The 22,349-nt window shown below is 35.2% G+C and overlaps 1 protein-coding gene across 1 annotated transcript in view; it reads left to right on the forward strand.

Annotated features, from left to right (window-relative positions):
• ZCWPW2 (zinc finger CW-type and PWWP domain containing 2) overlaps positions 1-22,349 on the forward strand; it is a 134,064-nt gene that overhangs the window by 103,579 nt on the left and 8,136 nt on the right. The window contains exons 8-9 of the mRNA XM_077760757.1: positions 19,077-19,135; positions 20,218-20,285. Of these exons, the coding sequence (XP_077616883.1) occupies positions 19,077-19,135; positions 20,218-20,285 (127 nt within the window). The remainder of the gene's footprint in view (positions 1-19,076; positions 19,136-20,217; positions 20,286-22,349) is intronic.

Raw genomic sequence — 22,349 nt, forward strand, 5'->3', positions numbered from 1 at the left:
AATTAAGTAATTTGCTGTATTCACACAGTGCTCCTAAGATAATTTTACTTAATCTTAGTTTTTCCTAGTTCTTATTAAAGTATTAGCAAGCTACTCGTGTTAGAGTTTGAGTGTTAATTTCAACTAATATGGTAGCTTTTATTTTTTACAATTTTGGATCTATGGATATTGAAGACAGTATTTTTTTTAAAGATAGAACTGTTTTATATAAAACACTGTAGATGGACAAAAAAGAGTTGCTGGTGTGAAAGCAAAAGATGATGATGATGATACTATGATGTGGGGTGCCTGGGTGGCTCAGTTGATTAAACGTTTGGCTCAGGTCCTGATCTCGTGGTTCACGAGTTTGAGCCCTGAGTTGGGTGTTGTGCTGACAGCTCAGAGCCTCAGAGCTTGGAGCCTTCTTCAGGGTCTGCTTCTCCTTCTCTCTCTGTCCCTCCCCTGCTCGCACTTTGTCTCTCTCTCTCAAAATTAAATAAATAAAAAAAATTTTAAAATAACAGTATGATATATTAAGTGCCTATAAAGGCCAGGGATACACATATGTTACTTTATTTGATTCAACAACAATTATGTCAGATAATAATTGTTGTATGTGGTTAATGAATAAAGAAAATAGGCATAGGGATGTTCACCGCTGCCAAAATTACAATACAAAGATGAATGATAAAAACAAGTAAGGTAGTTCTCTGTACAGCCCCTTACCCTGGGTTGCAAGTCCTTTAATAGTCTATTTTAATTACTTATATAAACAAAGGTATATATGTACATGTATAAATGTTTTGTAATGATCCTGTTTTTACTACAATGAGATCTTATTATATATATTATTCTACAGATTTAACTACTTAACCAGATAGANTTAGCTTTCTACCTAGGATACCATAATAGATATATCAGTTTTAATCAGTGAGCTCTATATTGATAAATGTTTGGGAGTTTTTCAAGTTGCTGTTGTGGTTTGATACTGCTACATGCAGTGCTTTAATAAACATCTTTATACATACATTTTTAAATACTGTTGCTTTATTTTTATAGAATAAATTCCACCAAATGAGCTTGATAGATTAAAGCTAACCACAGTATCACTGGCCTCCCTTGAATCATGAAATGATCTTGAGGAATAAATTGTCAAAGTTAGGTGTTGGCCTGTGCTGAGTTGCAGTGGCAGTCTCTACAACCTCTTTGAACCAAGCTGTGAGAATGTTTCCACCTTGAGTACTGTTCCTAAGTGCCTAGTAGGAAAGTGCTTCTTGGGTCCAGTATGAGAGCTCTGTCTACAAGCCTCTGCCATTCCCACAGGCCCCTTCTTTTAGCACTTCAGCCCTGTGTTAAGATAAAGGTGAGTAGTAAAAGTGCCCACACCTTTTCACCTGATCACTGCCCTGCCCAATGGCAGCAATCTGAATGAAAGAGAATTAGAGTAAGTCTCACCTACCTCAGTTCTGCTTGAACAAAAAAAAAAAAAAAGATTTGGATTGTCTCCTAAGTCTCTTCCTGCTCTAATATTCCATGAAATATTTATAACAGCTCAGTAAGTAATTTCAGAATGTCAAAGGACTTGTGCAGACCAGAGTAAATATCTGGGTCACTTGGCCTGAGAAATAAAGAAACGAAAGAATAAAATTAGTAGTATATGGGGAATATGGGTGGAGTAGCTGATGATGTTGCCTGTTACAGATTCTGAGAGATGTTTGGATATAAAAAAACAAAGATTCAGGAAACAGCATATTGTGGTAGAAAGAGTAGAAACTGATGAATGAGCCAGATCTGCCTTCAAGGGCTAGTTCTGCTACTTAGCTGTGTGACCTTTTAGGCAAATTAACATCTTTGTGCCTCATTTGGATTAATCTCTGATTTGGGAACAATAAGAATTACCTTGTATGGTTGTTATAAAGGTTAACGTGAAAAGCAATTATAATTGCACAGAGTTTACTACATTTTAGTAGGTACCTGTGTGCCTAGTACTTTTCTAATTTCTTTTTAGAAGGAAATAGGAACGATTTAAGAATATTTAAAATTTTCGGACTTACAACAGCATCATAGTCTATTAGTTAAGATTATGGAAAAGTCTTTTTTTTAAGGAAGTCCAACATTTTAATCATAATTTAACTTTTTTCAAAGTAATATAATAACATTGTACTTGGAGGACAGAATTTTTAAATCATCTGAAATCCATCCCCTCAATTAAAATGTTTTTAAATTTCATGCATTTGTTTATAGTTATTTCTATATGCATGTTTATTTGCATAGTTTAATTATTGAGTAAGTACCATTATTTTCATTTATGTTATATCACAAATCTTTTTCATGTTGTTTTATAGTTCTTATTACTTTTAAGAGTTTTTTTTTTTAATTAGAGGCATAGCATTGTGAAAAAACAAAAAATGGGGCACCTGGATGGCTCAGTCATTTAAGCATCCGACTTCAGCTCAGGTCATAATATCACGGTTTGTGGGTTCAAGCCCTGCATTGGTCTCTGTGCTAACAGCTCAGAACCTCGAGCCTGCTTCAGATTTGGTGTCTCCCTCTCTCTCTGCCCCTCCCCGACTCATGCTCTGTCTTTTTCTCAAAAATAAATATTTTAAAAATTAAAAAACCACAAAAAATAGATATAAATCCTTTCCCAGCTATAAATTCAGTTTTAAAAGAAAAACAACTGTTGATAGTTTTATATACTTTATGTATAAATATATGTATTATGCAAATAAATGTTTATGAGTAAACAAAATATAATATTTATATGCATACATATATGTACTTTATTGAAATAAATGGAATGAATTAAACTTTTTACATTCAATAATGTATTGTGGGAGCACCTGGGTGATTCATTCAGTTAAGCGTCTGACTTTGGCTCACGTCATGATCTCGCGATTCACGGGTTTGAGCCCCCATCGGGCTCTGTGCTGACAGCTCAGAGCCTGGAGCCTGCTTCAGATTCTGTGTCTCCCCCTCTCTCTGCCCCTACTGCATTTGCACACTTATTAATAAATAAGCATTAAAAATTTTTTTAATAATAATATATTTTGACATCTTTTCAAGTCAGAGATTTACCAGATCTTACCCAGTTGCATAGGATATAATTTTATGGAAGTATCTTCATTTAGAACACTCTCTTGGACATTTAGGTTGATTCTGAATTAGCAAAATTATAAATAAAAATGCAACAACACATTGTATACAAATCTCTTTAAATGTTTCTGTAAGTATTTCTACACTAAAAATAGCTAGAAGAGGTCTTGCTGGTTCAAACAGTAGGCATATTTTAAATTTTGCCAAATTGTTAAACATCTCCCATCTAAAATATCCTCCAATATTATTGTACCAATTACAGTCCTGTTATTAGTGTAAGAGAATATCTAGACTGCTTTAACATGCCAACTCTGGTCGTGTTAACAGCTTTTTTTCTTCATAATTTGTTTTATTATATTTTTATTATAAATTTATGTAATACATGCTAGAAAAAAATACCCAAGGAATACAAAAGTGTGTAAAATGGAAAGTTTAAGGCATTTTCTTTCCCCTTGTTACCCGACCTCTAACATTTACTATTTCAAAATCTGGAAATAATGTCCATTTGTGCACATTTGTGCACAAATTTCAACAGAATATTTCCTGTAAGTGAAATTGTTGGGGTAAATGATAATGAGTGTTTAAAACCTGGTTATATATAAGGAAAGATTGAAATAATGTTACATATTGAGGGAAACAAAAGAGGCCTAACAACCAAGCATAATGTGGGATCCTAGCTGGATCCTGAAACAGAAGAAGGGCATCAGTGGAAAAACTGGTGAAATTTGAATTAGATCTTTGTTCAGTTAAGAATTTTGTAGCAATGTTAATTTTTTGTTTTGTTAATTGCACTATGTGTAATGTTAACGTTGCGGGAAGCAGGGTGAAGGATATCTGGGAGCCGTTTTGAGCTATAGGTACAATTTTCTGTAAATCTAAAATAATTTCAAAATAAAAGTTAAAAATTCTAGTCGTGTTGTCAAATTCTTTTCAAAACAGCTATATCTGAATATTCTTACCAATCCTTTTCTCACTGTCTTGCCAGCTTTAGATATCCTGTCTTTACATATTTGCCAATATTTAAAAGGAAAAAAACTGCCATTGTTATTTTCATTTGCTGTTACTTATTTTTTAAATTTTAATTTAATTTTAATTTAGCAATATTTAATGTACCTATTTGACATTATATTTCTTCCGAAAGCTGTCTATTTATACTCTTGCCTGCTTATTTCATAGGCTGGCCTCTTTCTCTCTCTCTCAATAGATTTGTAAGTGCTCTCTTTAGTTATTGATCCCTAATACTTTGTTAATATCCTGCACACATTTTTTCAATTTTCCTTTTAATTTTTTTTCTAGTTCTTTGCTGTACTTCTATAGTGAAACTTTTTGCTTTAAAAGACGACCTTTTCATTAAAACAAAATATGTTATGATTCATTTCATCTTTCTCCTATTGCTGTTGGTCACACTTTGATGCAAATCTCTATGAATATTGCTTCCTTTCCCACCACATGTTTTGTTTCCTTCCGACAATTCCCAGTAGAAGGATCCCTGAGTCAGTAATAGGGACACATCAGGTTTTTCGGTCTCACCAGCAGTACATACAACTGCCACAGTCATCGACAGGTGTTGTTACATAAAGATGTTGCTGCCAGTGTACATCATACTTTGTTCTTTTAATTTGCATTTCTTTGACTTGAGGTAAATTGTGTCTGAGTTCTTAATATTTTCTTCCAAATTTATATGAACATTTTATATACTAGTAATGAGAATATTAATTTTTTGTCATAGTTTTAATATGTGCTTTTCCCAACATATTTCTTGCTTTTCCATTATGTTTTTCCCCTGGAAATACAGAAGTATTTGGATGTGGTGTGCTCACATCTACATTTCTGAGATTTTCAATTTATAACCTAGCATAGACTTCTTCATAGGTAATAATACAGTAGAGTGAGTAAGGAGGAGGACACATAGAGGTAGATTGTCAAGGTATCCTGGCTCTGTCACCTACTAGCATTATGGTCTTAAGTTCACTGCTTCCCTCTGTAATCTCTCAGTCTCATCCTATTAAGTGGGAAGAATGGAAGTATTGCAAAGTAAGACTGCTCTGACAATTTGTATAAAGTATAGAGCACAATACTATGTGCTTTATGCATTTCATAAATGTTAGCTATTATTATGGGAATATATATTGTTATGAGAATATGGATTTATTTTTATATGAGGTACGAGGATAGGGTGTAAAAGTTTTATGCAGCTTGCTAATGATGGGGTTCAGGACATGCTACCCCCAAATATGGCATCTCTGTATATTGAGTATTTCAAGTGGAAGGAATTTTGTGAAACTGCAAGTGCAGGATTTTCTTACTTTCTCTGGAGCAGGTTACATGAGCCTCATGTGAGATGTCATCCCTGTACTGGAAGAAAAGGAGCATTCCCCTCTGAAGACAGAGGGAGCCCCAGAGGAACCTGAGGGAATGAACCTCACTGCTTCCCATGGTTTCTCCAGCTAGCTCCTCCCCTTTTCTGTCCTGTCACAGATTCCCAGGGCCTTCTACTCTTCAATTCTCGCACAAAAACTCTCAGGTTTAACGGCTTCTCTGGATCTTCATGTTCTTAATGAAGGCTCTCAGGTCCCATGAACCTTATATTAGATAAATCCATATACTTTTCTCTTGTTAATCTATCTTTTTATTACAGGGCCCCAACTGAGAACTTGGAAGCATAGAAGAAAAAGACATTTTTCCTCCCCTACACTGCTAGTTATTCCAACACCATTTATTTAATTTTTTTAAGTTTATTTATTTTGAGAGAGACAGAGACAGTGTGAATGGGGGTGGGGCAGAGAGAGAGGAACAGAGAGAATCCCAAGCAGGCTCCATGATGGGCTTGAACTCATGAAACCATGAGATCATGTACTGAGCTGAAACCAGGAGTTGGACGCTTAACTGACTGAGCCACTCGGGCACCCCTCCAATACCATTTATTGACTAACAAGTAATCTCTCCCTTCTTAACTGTTTTTAATCTTCTTTATAATGTATAATATATCTTCTTAATAAAGTAACACATTATATTTAACATGTCAAAATACCTATTTCTATATCTATTCATCTATCTGGTCTCTGTATTTTAAGTTTATTTATTTAGTTTTGAGAGAGAGAGAGAGCGTGCACACAACAGTACAAGCAGGGGATGGGCAGAGAGAGAGGAGAGAGAGAATCCCAAGCAGGCTCTGCATTGTCAGTGCAGAGCCCAAGGCAGGGCTCAAACTCACCAACTGTGAGATCATGACCTAAGCCAGGATCTAGAGTCTAATGCTCAAACAGCTGAGCCACCCAGGCATCCCAATCTATCTGGTTTTAAAACCAATTTCAAATTGCTTTAATTATTGTTTATCTTTTCTTTAATGTGTGGATTCATGATATTTCATGACTATAATTTTTCAAAAATTGTTTTCATGGTTTTTGTTTACTTTTTCAGATTGTACAGTCTGTGTGTATGTGTATGTATGTACATATGTGTGTATTTTCTGTATATTATGATGTTTTGCCATTAAAAAAAATCTTTCTAGCTGGGGAAGGACTGCCTTTTATAGGTAGCAAAGGGTGCATCTTTCATATGCAAACCAACCAGTCCCAAACCCATATCTCTCAACCACCTTCTTACCAAACTCTGAAACAGGAAACCAGTATTTCCATTGCCCTAAATCACCCCAGAATCGAGTACAAGGCAAATGAGACCATTTCTATAGGCCAGAGCCTTTCAGAATTATTCAGACTAGCCAGGCCTGAACGGTTCACCGTATTCTACCTTACCTTGCCTTTAGCAGCCCCAGTAAAGGCAACATTTAAATAGTTTCAACTACACACAAATGAACTTTAGAATTATTTAGTGAAGTCCCAAGAAAAATTCTGTTGAGATGATGATTGACATTGTAGAAAATCTATGCATTAATTTAGGGAGAAAGTACATGTTTATAATACTAAAATATACCCATGTAGAAACACAACTGTCTCTCTATTCATTTCTCTTTGGTTCTTTTTTAATGAAAATTTTATACATTTCTAATTAAGCCTATCTCAGATATTGTTACTAATTGGAAAAGGATCTCTTTGCCATTTGTTTTTCTAATTTGGCTTATATACAGAAATTATGTGTGTATATATTGGTATCTTTTTTTTCCTAACACTTTGCTTTTATTAATGCCAAGAGTTTAACTTGTAATACTTTGAAAGACAAAATTAGTGATCACTCTCTTGATTTATACATTTATATGTGAGGAAATTAGGCTATTATATTTTCTGATAAAAAAATACTTTCCCCTAAAATTATTGCAAAAATTCTTCATACTAAAGGAAATTTTCATTAGCCCAGTTATAGCATAAGTTGCCTATGTTTTATAACTAGATGTCTAGATATTTGTGTTAATTAATAAGCTTGCTGTTAATATGGGATTCATGTACTGCAACTCACTTGATTCACTAGCTTTATATGCATCTTTCCCCAAAGATAAATATTATAATAGATCCTTACTGCTGGCTTCTAGCCCCAGGCAAAGAGAAATCTCTGAAAAGAATAGTAAGCAGGGGAACCCCTTGGGAAGAGTCACAGTCAGAATTCAAAACTCATTTGGTTTCCTTTTGGATTCTTTGTGGGTGTCATTCACCTTTCTGTAGATAGGCCAGTGTTCCCCAAGCTTGAATCATTCAGGTATTCCATCACCATTTTGCCATTTTCTATATTGTTAGTTACTATAGTTTTCTTCATTTGACTTACATTTTTCTTAATTTTTTATTGAGGTAAAATTTAAACACAGTGGAAGATCTTTAATGTAGAGTTTCATGAGTTTTTAACTATATGCCATCCTGTAACTATCATCCCTGATCAAAGTAGAGAATATAGGGGCGCCTGGGTGGCTCAGTCTGTGGAGGATCTGACTTCCAGCTCAGGTCATGATCTCATGATTTGTGAGCTCAAGCCCCAGGCTCGCTGGGGCTCGCTGTTGTCAGTGTAGAGCCCGCTTCTATCCTCTGTCCCCCTCTCTTTGCCCCTCCCCTGCTTGCGCTCCAGCCAAAATCAATACATATTAAAAAAAAGAGTAATATTTTTTATTACCCCAAACATTTCCTGATTTAAAATTTAAAATGTAATTGCACTGTTTTGTTGTGCATTACATTTTTCAAATACATATAAATATATATTAATGTAGAAAATCATCCATGTAAATCATCTTTTCTTACTAATTTCAATTATCCCATACCACTATAAAGCAGTGTTGTGAAATAGACTTCCAGGGAAGTGATTGTTTTTTTGTTTTTTTTTTAGATTTTATGTTTAAGTAATCTCAACTCCCAACATGGGGCTCAAACTTACAACCCCTAAATCAAGAGTTTCATGCTCTGGACGGAGCCGGCCAGGTGCCCCTGGTTTTTAACAAGATACTCTTTAGTAACTTAATAACTAAACATGCTTAATTAGGTTGCAAGATTATCCTCTTTTATCTTGAATTACAATCTATGGGAGTTCTATAGGATAACTATTAGCAGTAAAATACTAAAATTAGACAAAATGGATTGGTCTTGGATATACAGTTGTTTTGTCTTTTGTTTTGTTTTAATTTGAGAGCCAGAGAGAGTGCACCCGCTGGGGAGAGGGGCAGAAGGAGAGAGAGAAAGAGAGAGAGGGAGAGAATGAGGATCTTAAGTGGGCTCCACGCCCATCTTGATGTGGGGCTCAATCCCACAGCCTGGGATCATGACCTGAGCCAGAATCAAGAGTTGGACCCTCAAAGAACTGAGCCCCCCAGACACTCCCCCCAAGAGGTTTTTACATACCAGTTATGAGAGCAAACAAACATGTACCTGTCAAAGTACCTGTTTTCTGGTGTGGAATGACTGTATTTGCTCTTTAAATTTTTTTTTAAAAGTTTACTTTGGGACTTACATATTTGCTTAACCCTTTTTTTGCTTTGACTTTCAGTCCATGGATCTGACGTTAGCAAATTTGTCTCCTGGTCATTCCCATAAAATGGTCAGTGGGAGTTGAGGGTTAGAGGGAAAATGTGCCTTATCTTCCCTGGAGATGAAGCAACAGTGTCTTAGTGTGAAGGTCATGCGTGCTATTCTCCAAGTTCACAGGTCTTGCTTGCCATGGAAGAGGTGTTGGTTAGCAGGTGGCTATTCAATGCATTTTTACCATCACAGGGCTGTTGGGCTGCCTGTTGTTGCTGGGGTGGTAGTTCTGAGGGGTTCTGTAGAAGGTGGAGAAGAGTATTGGTGATGCCATCTTAAACCAGTGATTTCTCCAGTGCAGTGATTACCTGAGAAAATTCAAGGTTTGTTATGCAGATATGGTACTTGGTAAACAGAAATTTATGTTTATCAGTATTTTTCTCTTTTATTAATTGTTTTTGTCCTAATTACTGAAAACAAACAAAAAGTATCATTTTTGAATGTTGACACTAAAATAATAGAAGTGTTGAACAGAAGTTTTTGCTTCTCTATACATAATGCCTATTTAAAAATTCACTCCAGATATTAATTCACTTGGACTTCGAGTTCTTAAGTACTTAAAAGCTGGTGTCACACATTCCAGAAATTCGAAACTTTTCAACTATAACTCTCTCTGTTTTCTATTCTATATTTTAATGTTGAGCCAGAAGGCCATAGAGATAATTCTACAAAATGTGATTGCTCTTTTGTTAAGAAACAAAACTCTCTTCATGTTAAGTCCCAGTTATCACACGAAGAAGTTTCTAGGTGTTGTCCTTTGTTATTTGGAACTAAAGGTTATGTTATGCAGCTTTCTTCCACTTATTTCGCTGATTATATTCATTACAAGTATTATCCTTTCTCTCTGATTCAAAGAGAATCACCTCTCCAACATCAAGCTATATACAAGATGAATCTGTTTTTCTTCTGAAGCTTGGAATATTTCTCATCCACCATCACCTTTCTTATCCCATTCCATTAAAACCAAAAACAATGTGACTAATAAAATAGAGAGTGGCTATTGATTTAATGTGCAATAGGAATTTGAATAATGAGTTTGTATTTATTTTACGGACTGTGGCTATTGCACTAGATATTGAATGATCTTTCTATGCCTAATAGTAATAACTACTGTTTTTCTGTTTGCAAAGGCAAAGAGTTATCATTGGAAAAAATACAATGTCAGTGAAAATGAGTAAAGTTTACTTAAAACTTGTTAGAATTCATCTATAATTTCAAATTCATAAACATTTGGCTTCTTCCAATAAGCCTTCCAACTTTTCATTTATATTAGACAACATTACCCTATTGCCTTTCTTGAAGACCTATAAATTATTGCCTAGATAAAATTTCTTAAAGAATATTTTTTTAAATTATGGTTTTGTGTAGAGTCTACACAAGAAGAGAGATCATCTTTTTTACAATGCTGAGGATAAAGACTCAGAAGATTTGACAATGTCCATGGGTCAAAGAATCAGGCTGGTTATCTTTACTACTCAAGTTGATGGAGCAAAGAAACAGATAATGAAGCTCTCAATGTTCATTCTTTTATCCAGAAAAAAAAGTGTAATGTGGCACCTTTGAATGCTCTTGTGCATCAACTTTTTTAGCATTTAATTGAAATACAAGCATACCGCATTTTATTGCACTTTTTTCTGTTGCATATCACAGATGTGTTTTTTAACAAATTGAAGATTTGTGGCAACCTTGCATAATGTAAGTCTTTTGGCGCCAGTTTGCCAACAGCATTTGTTCCCTACCTATCTCTGTGTCACGTTTAGGTAATCCTCGCAATATTTAAACTTTTTCATTATTATTATATTTGTTACATTGATCTGTGTTCAGTGATCTTTGATGTTACTATTGTAATTATTTTGGGGTATCACAAATCATGCCTATGTAAGACAGTAAACTTAATTGACAAACGTGTTCTGACTGCTCCACTGACCATCCATTACCCTGTCTCCCTCCTGTCCTTGGGCCTCCCTATTCCCTGATACCTATCATATTGAAGTTAGGCCAGTTAATAATCCTATAGTGGCCTCTAGGTGTTTAAGTGAAAGGTATAATTACATGTTTCTCACCTTAAATCAAAAGCTACAACTGATTCAGCTTAATGAGAAAGGCATGTCAAAAGCTGAGACAGGCCAAAGGTTTGGCCTGTTACACTAAACAACCAAGTTGTGAATGCAAAGGAAGCATTTTTGAAGGAAATTAAAAATGCTACCCCAGTGAACACATGAATGATAAGAAAATAAAACAGTCTTATTGCAAATATGTGGAAAGTTTAGTGGTCTGGATAGAAGATCAAATCTGTCATAATATTCCCTTAAGCCAAAGCCTAATCCAGAGGAAGGCCCTATCTTCAAATCTACGAAGGCTGGGAGAGGTGAGGAAGATATAAAGGAAAAATTTGTAACTAGCAGAGATTGGTTCATAAGGTTGAAGGAAAGAAGATGCCTTTATAACATAAAATTGCAAGGTAAAGCAGTAAGTACTGATGTAGAAGCCATAGCAAGTTATCTAGAAGATCTAGCTAACATAATTTATGAAGGTGTCTCCATTAGGCAACTGATTTTCACTGTAGATGAAATGTCCTTATAGTGGAGGAAGATGCCATCTAGGACTTTCATAGCTGGAAAGAAGTCAACGCCTGACTTCAAAGCTTCAAAGACTCTCTTCTTAGAGGCTATTGTACCTGGTGACTTTCAGTTGAAGCCAGTGTTCACTTAGCAGTCTAAAAATTCTAGAGCCTTAAGAATTATGCTAAATTATCTGTTCTGTCTGAGCTCTATAAATGGAACAGCAAAGCTTGGATGACAGCACATCTATTTACAACATGTTTTACTGAATATTTGAAGCCCGCTGTTGAGACCTAATGCTCAGAAAAAATAATTCCTTTTAAAATATTACTGCTCATTGACAATGCACATAGTCACCTGAGAGCTATAATGGAGATGTACAATGACAGTAATGTTGATCTCATGCCTGCTAATTCAACATCCATTCTGTAGCCCATGGGTCAAGGAGTGATTTCAACTTCCAAGTCTTATTTTTTAAGATATACATTTCAAAAGGCTATTATTGCCACAGAGGGTGATTCCTCTGATGGATCTGGGCAAAGGAAATTGAAAACCTTCTGGGAAATATTTACCATTCTAGATGTCATTAAGAACATTTGTGATTCATGGGAAGAGGTCAAAATATCAACATTAACAGGAGTTTGGAAGAAGTTGATTACAATTCTCATGGGTGACACTGAGTTAATTCAAGACCTCAGTGAGGGAAGTCACTGCAGATACAGTAGAAATAGCAAAAGAACCGAATTAGAAGTGGAGTCTGAAGAAGGGACTGAATTGCTGCAACCTCATGATAAAGCTTGAACGAGTGAGGAGTTGCTTGTTATAGATTTGGAGAGAAAGTGATTTCTTGAGATGGAATCTACTCCTGTCGTAGATGCTGTGAAGATTGTTGAAATGAGAACAAAGGATTTGGAATAGTAGATAAATGTAGCTGATAAGGCAGTGGCAGGGGTTGAGAGGATTGACTCCAATTTTGAAAGTTCTGTTATGGGTAAAATGCTGTCAAACAGCATTACATACTACAGAGAAATTGTTTGTGAAAGGAAGAGTCAATTGATGTGGCAAACCTCATTGTTGCCTTATTTTAAGAAATTGCTACAGCCATCTCAACCTTCAACAATCACTACCCTGATCAGTCTGCAGCCATCAACATTGAGGGAAAACCCTCCACCAGGAAAAAGATTAGTTCTCACTGAAAACTCAGATAATGGTTAGCATTTTTTAGCAATAAAGTATTTTTTAATGTTTATTTATTTATTTTGAGAGGGGAGCACACATATGCACACGCAAATGGGAGAGGGGCAGAGGGAGAGAAGGAGAGAGAAAATCCCAAGAAGTCTCTGCACTGTCAGCGCAGACTCCTATGTGGGACTTGATCTCATGAACTGTCAGATCATTACCTGAGCCAGAAATCAAGTTGGGTGCTTAACAGACTGAGCCACCCAGGTGCCCTTAAAGTATATTTTAATTAAGGTATGTACATTGTTTTCATAAGCATAATGTTCTTGTATGCTTAACAGACTACTGTATAGTGTAACCATAGTTGTTATATGAACTGGGAAACCAAAAAGTTCATTTGACTCACTTTATTGCAATATTCACTTTGTTTTGGTGGTCTAGAACTGAATCTATAATACCTTTAAGGTAGGCCAATATGTCAATCTAAGTCTAATCTAAGTCTTCCTTAGAAGTTCTATGTTCTCTTAACATTCCTGTTGTCTTAGGGAAAACTGTGTGCAAATAGGAATTGTTTGCAATTGACTTGGATTTTTAAAATCTCCAAATAGAGGTACTAATTTACTGGTACCATTTAATCAGATAAACAACTGTGACATCATTTCTGCCTTTCATGGGGGTCTTTACTCGCTAGACACCCTGTTTTTATTAGCTTTTAGTATTATTAGTCTCTTTTTATGTATAATTGAAGTCTTTCTTATTCTTTTAAAACGATACTGAATTTTATATGTTATATCCCTGCTATAGATAGTCAGACTATTAAAAATAATTAAGTCCAAAACTTTAAAAATGATCAGTGAAGTAGCTAATCATAGAGTTTCTTGAAGTATGCTGTTACATGTATCATATGCCACAATTGGGAGGTGTTAATAGAAAGTCTTTCATGCCTTCTATATAAGGTGGTCTAGCGGTCAGCTTCTATTTTTAGGGAAAATATTCTCCTGTGTCTCAGCCCACTGCTTGAATACACACTCCAGTGTTTTCTCTGCTAAGCCCCTCAAAGCAGAGAAATCCACAGTGCTTCAGTGAGAACTTACACATGGCTAAAGATAGTGCAGGGGACAGCAAGATATTTATAAGTCATATTGCCAAGGACTGATCTCTGATATTGTCCAAATCTCGCAGGAATACTGAACTCTACTGAGAGTGACCAGACTGGAGCATATGGTAATTGACTGAAATTTATGTAAGAAGCACTAAATTTGTATTCTCTGTTAAAATCATGTTTAACATAGAGCTAGAAAATGATTATTTAACTTTCCCCCCTTTCAAAGAAGAGTGAATAACAATCATTATCTAGGTCCGAAGACTTAACTTTATTATTTGTACTCTCCAGATACTCAGATTAAGTAATAAGCATCATTTACAATGCTGCATAAAACTGGTTTTCATCCTTATTCCAAGCATATTTTCCCAATAGATTTTCCAAAGGGAAATGAGAATATTGGCATTTCCTCCTATATAATAACTTTTGACAAGGAGTTTGTGTACATTATTCAAGACACAGATCCATGTTTGGAAATTCTGTCAAAGTAGGCAGCTCTTCAGTGATCACTGACTGATAATTACTCTCAATGGAAGGTTACAGAACATATCTATGGCTTCTATGAGCAAAAAATGCTGAATCAAAATGTCATGCCCCTGGATTTAACACAGCTAACAAACTTGTTCTTTTTAAAAAGAAAATAATTTTCATTTAGATGAATAGTGATGTAAGGAAATGGACAATGTCAAGTCACTTTATGAAGATTATTTAAGTCTGATGTAAATGCAATTTCTATGGATTATCTGACCTTGGCAATTAAAGACAATTCTATCACTTGCCATTCTAGCCAGCAATCCTAATGATCATTATATATATGTATACACACACACACATACACACACACACACGTATTTTTTTTTCACAGTAAATGGAATTTGCTCTCTTTATATATGGCTCTTGGCTTTTTTACATCTTATAAGAAAAGAATTAATACTTGCTTTGATTTCCATATAACCAATGACAATATACAACATTGTATTTGTATGGCTGGGTGTAGGCTAGACTAATGCCTGAAAAACTCCAGTATCCATACAAGTCACCTGGAGGGCTTATTTAAATATGGATTTCTGGGCCCCATTTGTATGTCTAACAAACTCTCAGGTGTTGGTGATTCTGCACATAGTGGTCCTGACTCTGAATAGCATGGTGCTCAACAACATAGGAGAATCAGCAGTGTAACATAGGAAGAGAAGTGGAAGGGATGGAATAGATAATGATTATAGTATCTACTTGTGGGTTGAATAGTAGTCCCAAAAGATATGTCCACCGGGAACCTCAGAATGTGACCTTATTTGGAATAAGGATCTTTGCAGATGTAGTTAAGGTAAGGATTCTTATATGAAATCATCCTGGATTAGGTGGAGCCTAACCCAATGACAATTGTCTTTAAGGGTTTGTCCAGGGCCACCTGGGTGGCTCAATCAATTAAGCATCTGACTGTTGATTTCAGTTCAGGTCATGATTTCCTGATTCGTGGGATTAAGTGCCACATCAGGCTCTGTGCTGACAGTGTGGAGCACGCTTAGGATTCTCTCTCTCTCTGCTTAGGATTCTCTCTCTCTCTCTGCCCTTCCCCTGCTCATGCCCCCCCCCAAAATAAATAAACATCTTTTGAAAAACCATAAAGAGTCTGTTCATAAGAGACAGACTTATATCTTACAGACCTGTAACAAAATCAATTTCTGATGCTTTACCAAGTTTGTGGTAGTTTATTATGGCAACCTTGGGAAACTAATGGTCCGTAAATCCAACCATACCAAAGTGCTAAGTTCCATCTGTCATATGCTCTAAGGGAAAAGGATAGAATTCTGACACTAGCCCAGTGGACTAGTCTAACATGTTACACAATGACTGAACATTGACTAATTGTTGAGTACGGTTAGATACTTTCTGGAATGTTATTTAATTTTATCTGACCCTCAAATGCTCTGAGGTAGTTATTTTTTTAGCAGTAATTGTAAAAGAATATCCTGAAATGCAGAATGATCATTTAGTTGGAAAATATTTATTAGGTGTTGACCTCATACCAGGTTCTTGCTAGATATTCCAGTGGTCATTGGGTTACCAAAAGTGATACAGGTAATAAGTGCCAGGGATTAAATTCAAACTGTGATCCTGTCATTCCAAATTTAGTGTTCTTCTCCATCACATCATATTTTATCACAGGCTTGGAGCAGGAAAGCACAGGGCATTTGGCAATACTGACTAGTTCATTTTGGCTGCTGTGGAATATTTAACAAAGTAGGAAGGAATTTATTATCTCTAACAGAAATCTTCCTGATTTATGGTAGCTATTTAACAGTATTTCTTTATATTAATACCTATGAAGTAGTTTGTACTTTGTTACCTTAATCTTATATCTCCTTGTAACAACCCTTTTACTTTAAACTCAAATATGCACATAATTTAAGCTGATCCTTAATAATGAAATAGAAATAATAGCTCTACATTGTCTTTAGAGATGTAGATCAATGATTTAGGCAATCTAGTTGCATATGCTTTTTTACCTTATTTATTTTCATATGTATATAAAACAATGCTGGAAAAAATATTTGAATATTAACTTGAGGTTGAAGATCACAAAACAAAACCCACTTATTTTTTAGTATCATAATAATATGAATTCCCTGGGTGTTTTATACAAACTTCCCTTGAATGATTATTAAGGTATTTAAGCTGTTTAATAAAACCTTGAGAGTTATTAAATTCAACCTCCATCTCATTATAGTTAATGCTTTTGAACAGAACAATATGAATGGCACTCTTCTAGCTGCTAAACATTTAGTATGTTAAAAAAAAATGTTCCCACCCTTGAAGTGTGAATGCTTAATTCAAGATCAGTAAAATTAAGAACAGTGTAACTATGAAAGATTTAGACAAAATAGGCTGAGACACTGCTCACTTCAGCAGGTAAAAGTGAAAAGACAAAAGAAGCTAACCAACTTAGAGGTGAAAGTGGCATTGAGGTTCTGTCTTAGGAGATGAGGGTGAATTGTATGAATTCATTAAAAGCCTAAATTGACAAACATGACAGTACAGAATGGTCAAGAACACGAACACTGTATTTTCCTTGTGATATTTGTGTCTATTGTAGCTCTCTCTGAACACTTATTCATTCATTTATTCCACGAACACTTCATGTGCACCTATGGAATGCAAGGCATGGCATGGAGACAAATGTATTACCCAGTGAGAAGTTAAGTCACATATACCAGAAACTAAAATATGACACAAGAGCTCTGATCTAAATGACATAGATCATAACTCTTACCACAGAAAAGTTTATGGGACAGTATAAATTCTTCTACATCTATGAATTGATTACAAATTTTATTCAGCTGTCTTTGGGTTTTGATTTCTCATTTTAATGCATTTTAGTCAGTGAATATGGTCTCTGAAATAGTGGTTACTCCAGTATTCTTGAGGCTGCCTTTGTGACCTAGGAGGTAGTCAAATTTGTAAATGTTTCAGGCTTGAAAACAATATGTATTTGTTAATTATTCAGTTTCAGTTTTGATATGTGTTTATTAGATTAAACTTATTATTTGTATTGTTGAACCCTTCTGTTTCTTTGCTAATTGTTTTTGCTTTATAAGCTTTTTATGAGAAGTAAATTAAAATATCCCATTTTAATTATCTGTCAGTTTCTACTTGTACTTCTTTTCTGTTTTGCTTTATATATTTTAAGGCTAAGATTTTAGGTATATACAGGTCAGGACTGTTGTACTTTCTGGGTGGATTCTTTCTTTTTGCATTAGGTGATAACTTTTTAAATCTCTGATTATGCTATCTTCTAACAGTAATATTGCTACATTTGATTCCTTTTGTTGTTATTGATATAGTCTATCTCTTTGCTTTCCATTTTTTCTTGTCACCAAATGTTTAAAAAAAACTATACCTTTATTGAGATGTAATTTGTTCCCTCTTTTAAAGTATACAGTTCAGTGGTTTTTAGTATAATCATAGTTCTGCAACCAAGGCCACTTTATAATTTTAGAAAATTTTTTCATCACTCTAAAAGGAAAGCTCATACCCACTGCCTATTTCCCACCTTTTCCTAGTCTCTGGAAACTACTGATTTATCTCTGTCCCCATGGATTTACCTCCCTTTGGACATTTTGGATAAATGGAATCCTACAACATGTGGTCTTTGTGTCTGACTTTTTTTCACTTTTCGCTAAGTTTAATGGTTTCAAGATTCACCCACGTTTAGTATTTGTCAGTATAATTAGTCATTGTTTTTAAAGGTTAAATAACATTCCATTGTATGGATAGATTACATATTATATATCCTTTGATGGGTTGTTTCTACTTTTTGACTATTATGAATAATGCTGCTGTGAATATTTATATACAATTTCTTGTATGGACATAATATTTTCATTTCTTTTGGGTACATACCCAGGAGTGGAATTGCTGAATCACATAGTAATTCTACGTTTAGCATCTTGAAGAACTATCAACTTGTATTCCAGGGCAGCTCCACCATTTCACGTTCCCGCCAACAATGTATGGAGATTCCAATTTCTCCACATCCTTCATCTCATCTTTGCTTAGACATTAAAATCCCAAGCCCTTTTGGCCCTATTCTAGGGTACAGGTTTACTAGGCTTACACCATGTCAGTTCTTATCTGTATAGTTTTGCATTCCATATGTTTCTGACATCTAAATAGTTATTTTTCTTTATTTTTTTTAATGTTTTATTTATTTTTGAAAGAGAGGTAGAGACAGTGTGAGCAGGGGAGGGTCAGAGAGAAAGGGAGACACAGAATATGAAACAGACTCCAGGCTCTGCTGTCAGCACAGAGCCCAACGCAGGGCTCGAACCCACGAACCCTGAGATCATGACCTAAGCGGAAGTCGGATGCTTACCCGACTGAGCCACCCTGGCGCCCCTATTTTTCTTTCTTTAAAGGTCATATATGTATGAAAACTTAAAGATTGTTTTACTTAGTATTATTATGTGTCTGTGAAGTGAGGAAGAGAAGTAGATATGGGAGATGGGCATTCATACTCATTCCTGGAAGTTGAGCAGGTTGGTGTAATTGTAGTGACTATGAAGTGGTTGACTTAGAGTTACAGGTGTAGTTGATACCTATGTGTCAGAGCGTTTCTTCTGGACTAAATTACTTGGACCATATAGGACTCGTTATCTTACTGAACTCATCTAGTCTCATTTGAGCTAATTCATCTTTTTGTTGCTATAGATGCAAACTTCTGGAGACACTACTGAAAAGAAGAAACCCAAATTTATAAGAAGAGAAAGGTATGTTTTTTTTTTAAATTGAGAAGCATTATGATGAAATTGAAATGTATATAATGGATTTAATTATTATGACATTTCCCTCTGATTCTTGATTCTGTTACTCTAGGGAAGCATTAAAATTTTCTAAAAGAATTAAAGTAGTATTCTTAGAAGTATGAAGAAAGTTTTATGTTTATATAATATGTTGAACCAGAACTGTGTAAGATTAATATCATGTGAGCAACCAGATGAGAAGCAGGTGTTTAGTTTAAAATAGTGCAAACCAGAAACAGGCCTTTATGATGAATTGATAAGCCACTGATGACAAGTTTTCATGTTTATCACTGAACCAACCATACAGTTTATTTACTTATGTTTGTTGATGAATGATAGTGCTGTAGTAAAAGGAGTCCTCCTCAAAGACAAAGAGTGGCTCTGATGTGATAGTCCTTTTCTTATTTTTTGTCCTTTTTCAGAGGATGAATAATTAAATTTTTAAAAAGACTTACTGCCTTATCTTAGTTACATTTCACAGTAACCCCATCGAATAGGTAGGAGGTATATCATAATCATCTCCATTTAAAAGATGAAAAATTTATGACATATAAAAATTAAGTGGCTTTCTCAAGATCTTATGGTTAGAGAAAATACATTTGAAGAAATGTTTTCTGACTCTAAATCAGTGACACAGTATAGTGGAAAAAGCATGGATTTTGCAGTCTGAGAATTTAGCTCTGTCGTGTTCAACCATTACCTACATTGTCAAATTTCTCAATTTCACAGAGCCTCAGTTTCTTTATAAAATGAGAGTAGCAATTACTTAGTAGGTTTGGGGTGAGTGGGGAGGATTACATAAAAAAGCCTATGTAAGGTACTTGGTAGATCATTAGTGCTCTTCACCTAGTGAGGGCACAAATCAATATTATTCCTCTTTGGTTTTTCAGTGTATCATGCTACCATACTGTATAAAACAACCAAGGAAAATCACCTCAAGATAAATAAATATATTCATAATTTACACTTACCAATGAATATACATAAATGACCATTTAAAAATATGCAATTGATCTTTTGCAACTAAATCTGTCAAATTCTTTTTCTAGGAAAGCTTTTTTAAAATGCTCTTTTGAAAATATTTGTTCAGATGATGCCATATCAAAGGAAAACATGGGTATGTGAAGGCCTATCCAGCTTCTGGTTCTTCTACCTCTATTTAATTCTACCAAATGTAGTCATAGTTCTTTGAAGAAGAAAAATTGTTGTATGTATAGTATATATATATACATATAAGAGAAATATTAGTGAGTCATTTTTGGTATTGATTTTCATACTAGGTATTTTCAGTTGTCTTAGGTTTCTATTCTCTTGAATTAGATTTGGCTCTGTCAAGTATTTAATTGCTTTTAAAAATAAAGCACCACCAGTTGTGGGAGGAAATACCTACATCAATACATTAAAATCCAAACCTCTCCATTCCAAAAGTATTGGAGTCCTCCGGGTGCCAAAGGGAGAAAAAGAAGAAAAGCAGCAGCTTGGGGCTTCCAGCTGAATTAATTGCCATTAGTATTAGAATGCAGTAGGGTGAATGTAGAACACAGGGAGAAAGTTTTAGTTCCCAAAACCACTTTACTCTTCCTCCACTTTTGTTAGTCTTGAAAAGTAGGCAAATGCTTGTTTGCAAGATGGAACTTTGGCAGCCATGGAAAGAGGTTTCAAAGCCCATTAAACCCCAAGAAGTTATCCGCGCCATATCCCTTCTCCTTTATGGCCACCCCCAGGTCCTATGGCACTGCCTTTCAACTCGCTAAATAAGTTATTCATTTTTAGCCTTATTAAAGGAAAGCAGTCAGAAGAAGGACAGAGTTGTTATGTTTTTTAAATCCTTTTGTTCCCATCCTAAACCACCACAAAATTCTGTTGTTTCTATCTCTTCTTAAATTTATTCTGCTGCTGCTTTCCTGCTAACTCAGGTGCCTTTTCTTGGCTAAGGTGTCCCTTTGCCTCCCATGAATAGTTCAAATATTGCTGTGGAAAGGCAAACATCTGCTTATCCCTGGACTGAGTTCCCAGTAGGAGACCTTGGCACTGCCGCTGAGGGCTCCAGTGCTGGGCTCCTTTCCCCTCCGACTCACATGGGCCACCTCATGTGAAGAAACCCATCGCAGCCAGGACTCCATTGACTAGAAATCACTCTTCTATGTAAATGAGTGAATACATTTCCATTACTTATCCACTGACACCCTTTTAGGAGTTTCATATTCTGTATGTCTTTCAAGTCTCAATAGTTAATTGTTCAGACCATAAACCTGATCTGTGTCTTACTCCTTCATCTCATTTTGAACAACTAAAAAACAGAAACATTAATTTACTATGCTCTTTGCAAGAGCTGACTACTTCTTGAGTGTTTCTTCTTGGGTAGATTAACCCTCCTCAGTTTTTAATCCCTACCCATATTTCCATGGATCCCTTGATCTAAGTCTCTTATACCATTCCTTTTCTTCTTAGCCTGAGGTAGGATCAGTCCTTGATCAAGTGAAAATTCTACCATCTTCTTCTTGAATGTCTACCTCATTTTTTTGGAGCCACTTTCCTTATACTCCCAAATGCTGAAGTCTCCCAGCAGCCTGCTACCCAGATTTGCTGTTCTTTTCTAGGTTTTAAGCTCTACCCACTTCTTTTCTCTGTCCTTTAGTTAGAGATCAGGAGGAGAGCTGATTAAGTAGCTACTTTACTTGGTCAAGTATCAGTTATTTCATCTGTAATAAAGACGTGCAGTAGAAGCCCTCTTATCCAAACAAGGAGAGGATTTCTGGAAATTAATAGAAAAATTAATAGAAAATTAATAGAAATCATTAAGTATTTTAAACTATGCCCATGACTATATAGATTTAATCTAAGAAATAACTATTTGTGGAGCATATTTATGTTTTGGGGGAAATTAGTACCAGGAATATTATGTATTATATTTGTATTGTCCCTATAACTCATTTTTTTTCAGTGTTTAGGGACAAGAAAATTCATCTATGATGATGAAATAATAAAATGCCAACACCTGTAACAATTACTGTCTTCACCGTTCTAAGCACTGCATATATATGAATTTATTTAGCCCTCATAAGAGCTATATAAGGTAAACAGGTAGATATTATTATATCCCCCATTTTATCTATGGGGAAACTGAAGCACTTAAGAGGTTATATGGTTTTTCTCAGTCATGTGTCTTCTTTTTTGAATT

Source organism: Crocuta crocuta, unplaced genomic scaffold, assembly GCF_008692635.1.
Source record: "Crocuta crocuta isolate KB4526 unplaced genomic scaffold, BGI_CrCroc_1.0 scaffold253, whole genome shotgun sequence".
Taxonomy (NCBI): domain Eukaryota; kingdom Metazoa; phylum Chordata; class Mammalia; order Carnivora; family Hyaenidae; genus Crocuta; species Crocuta crocuta.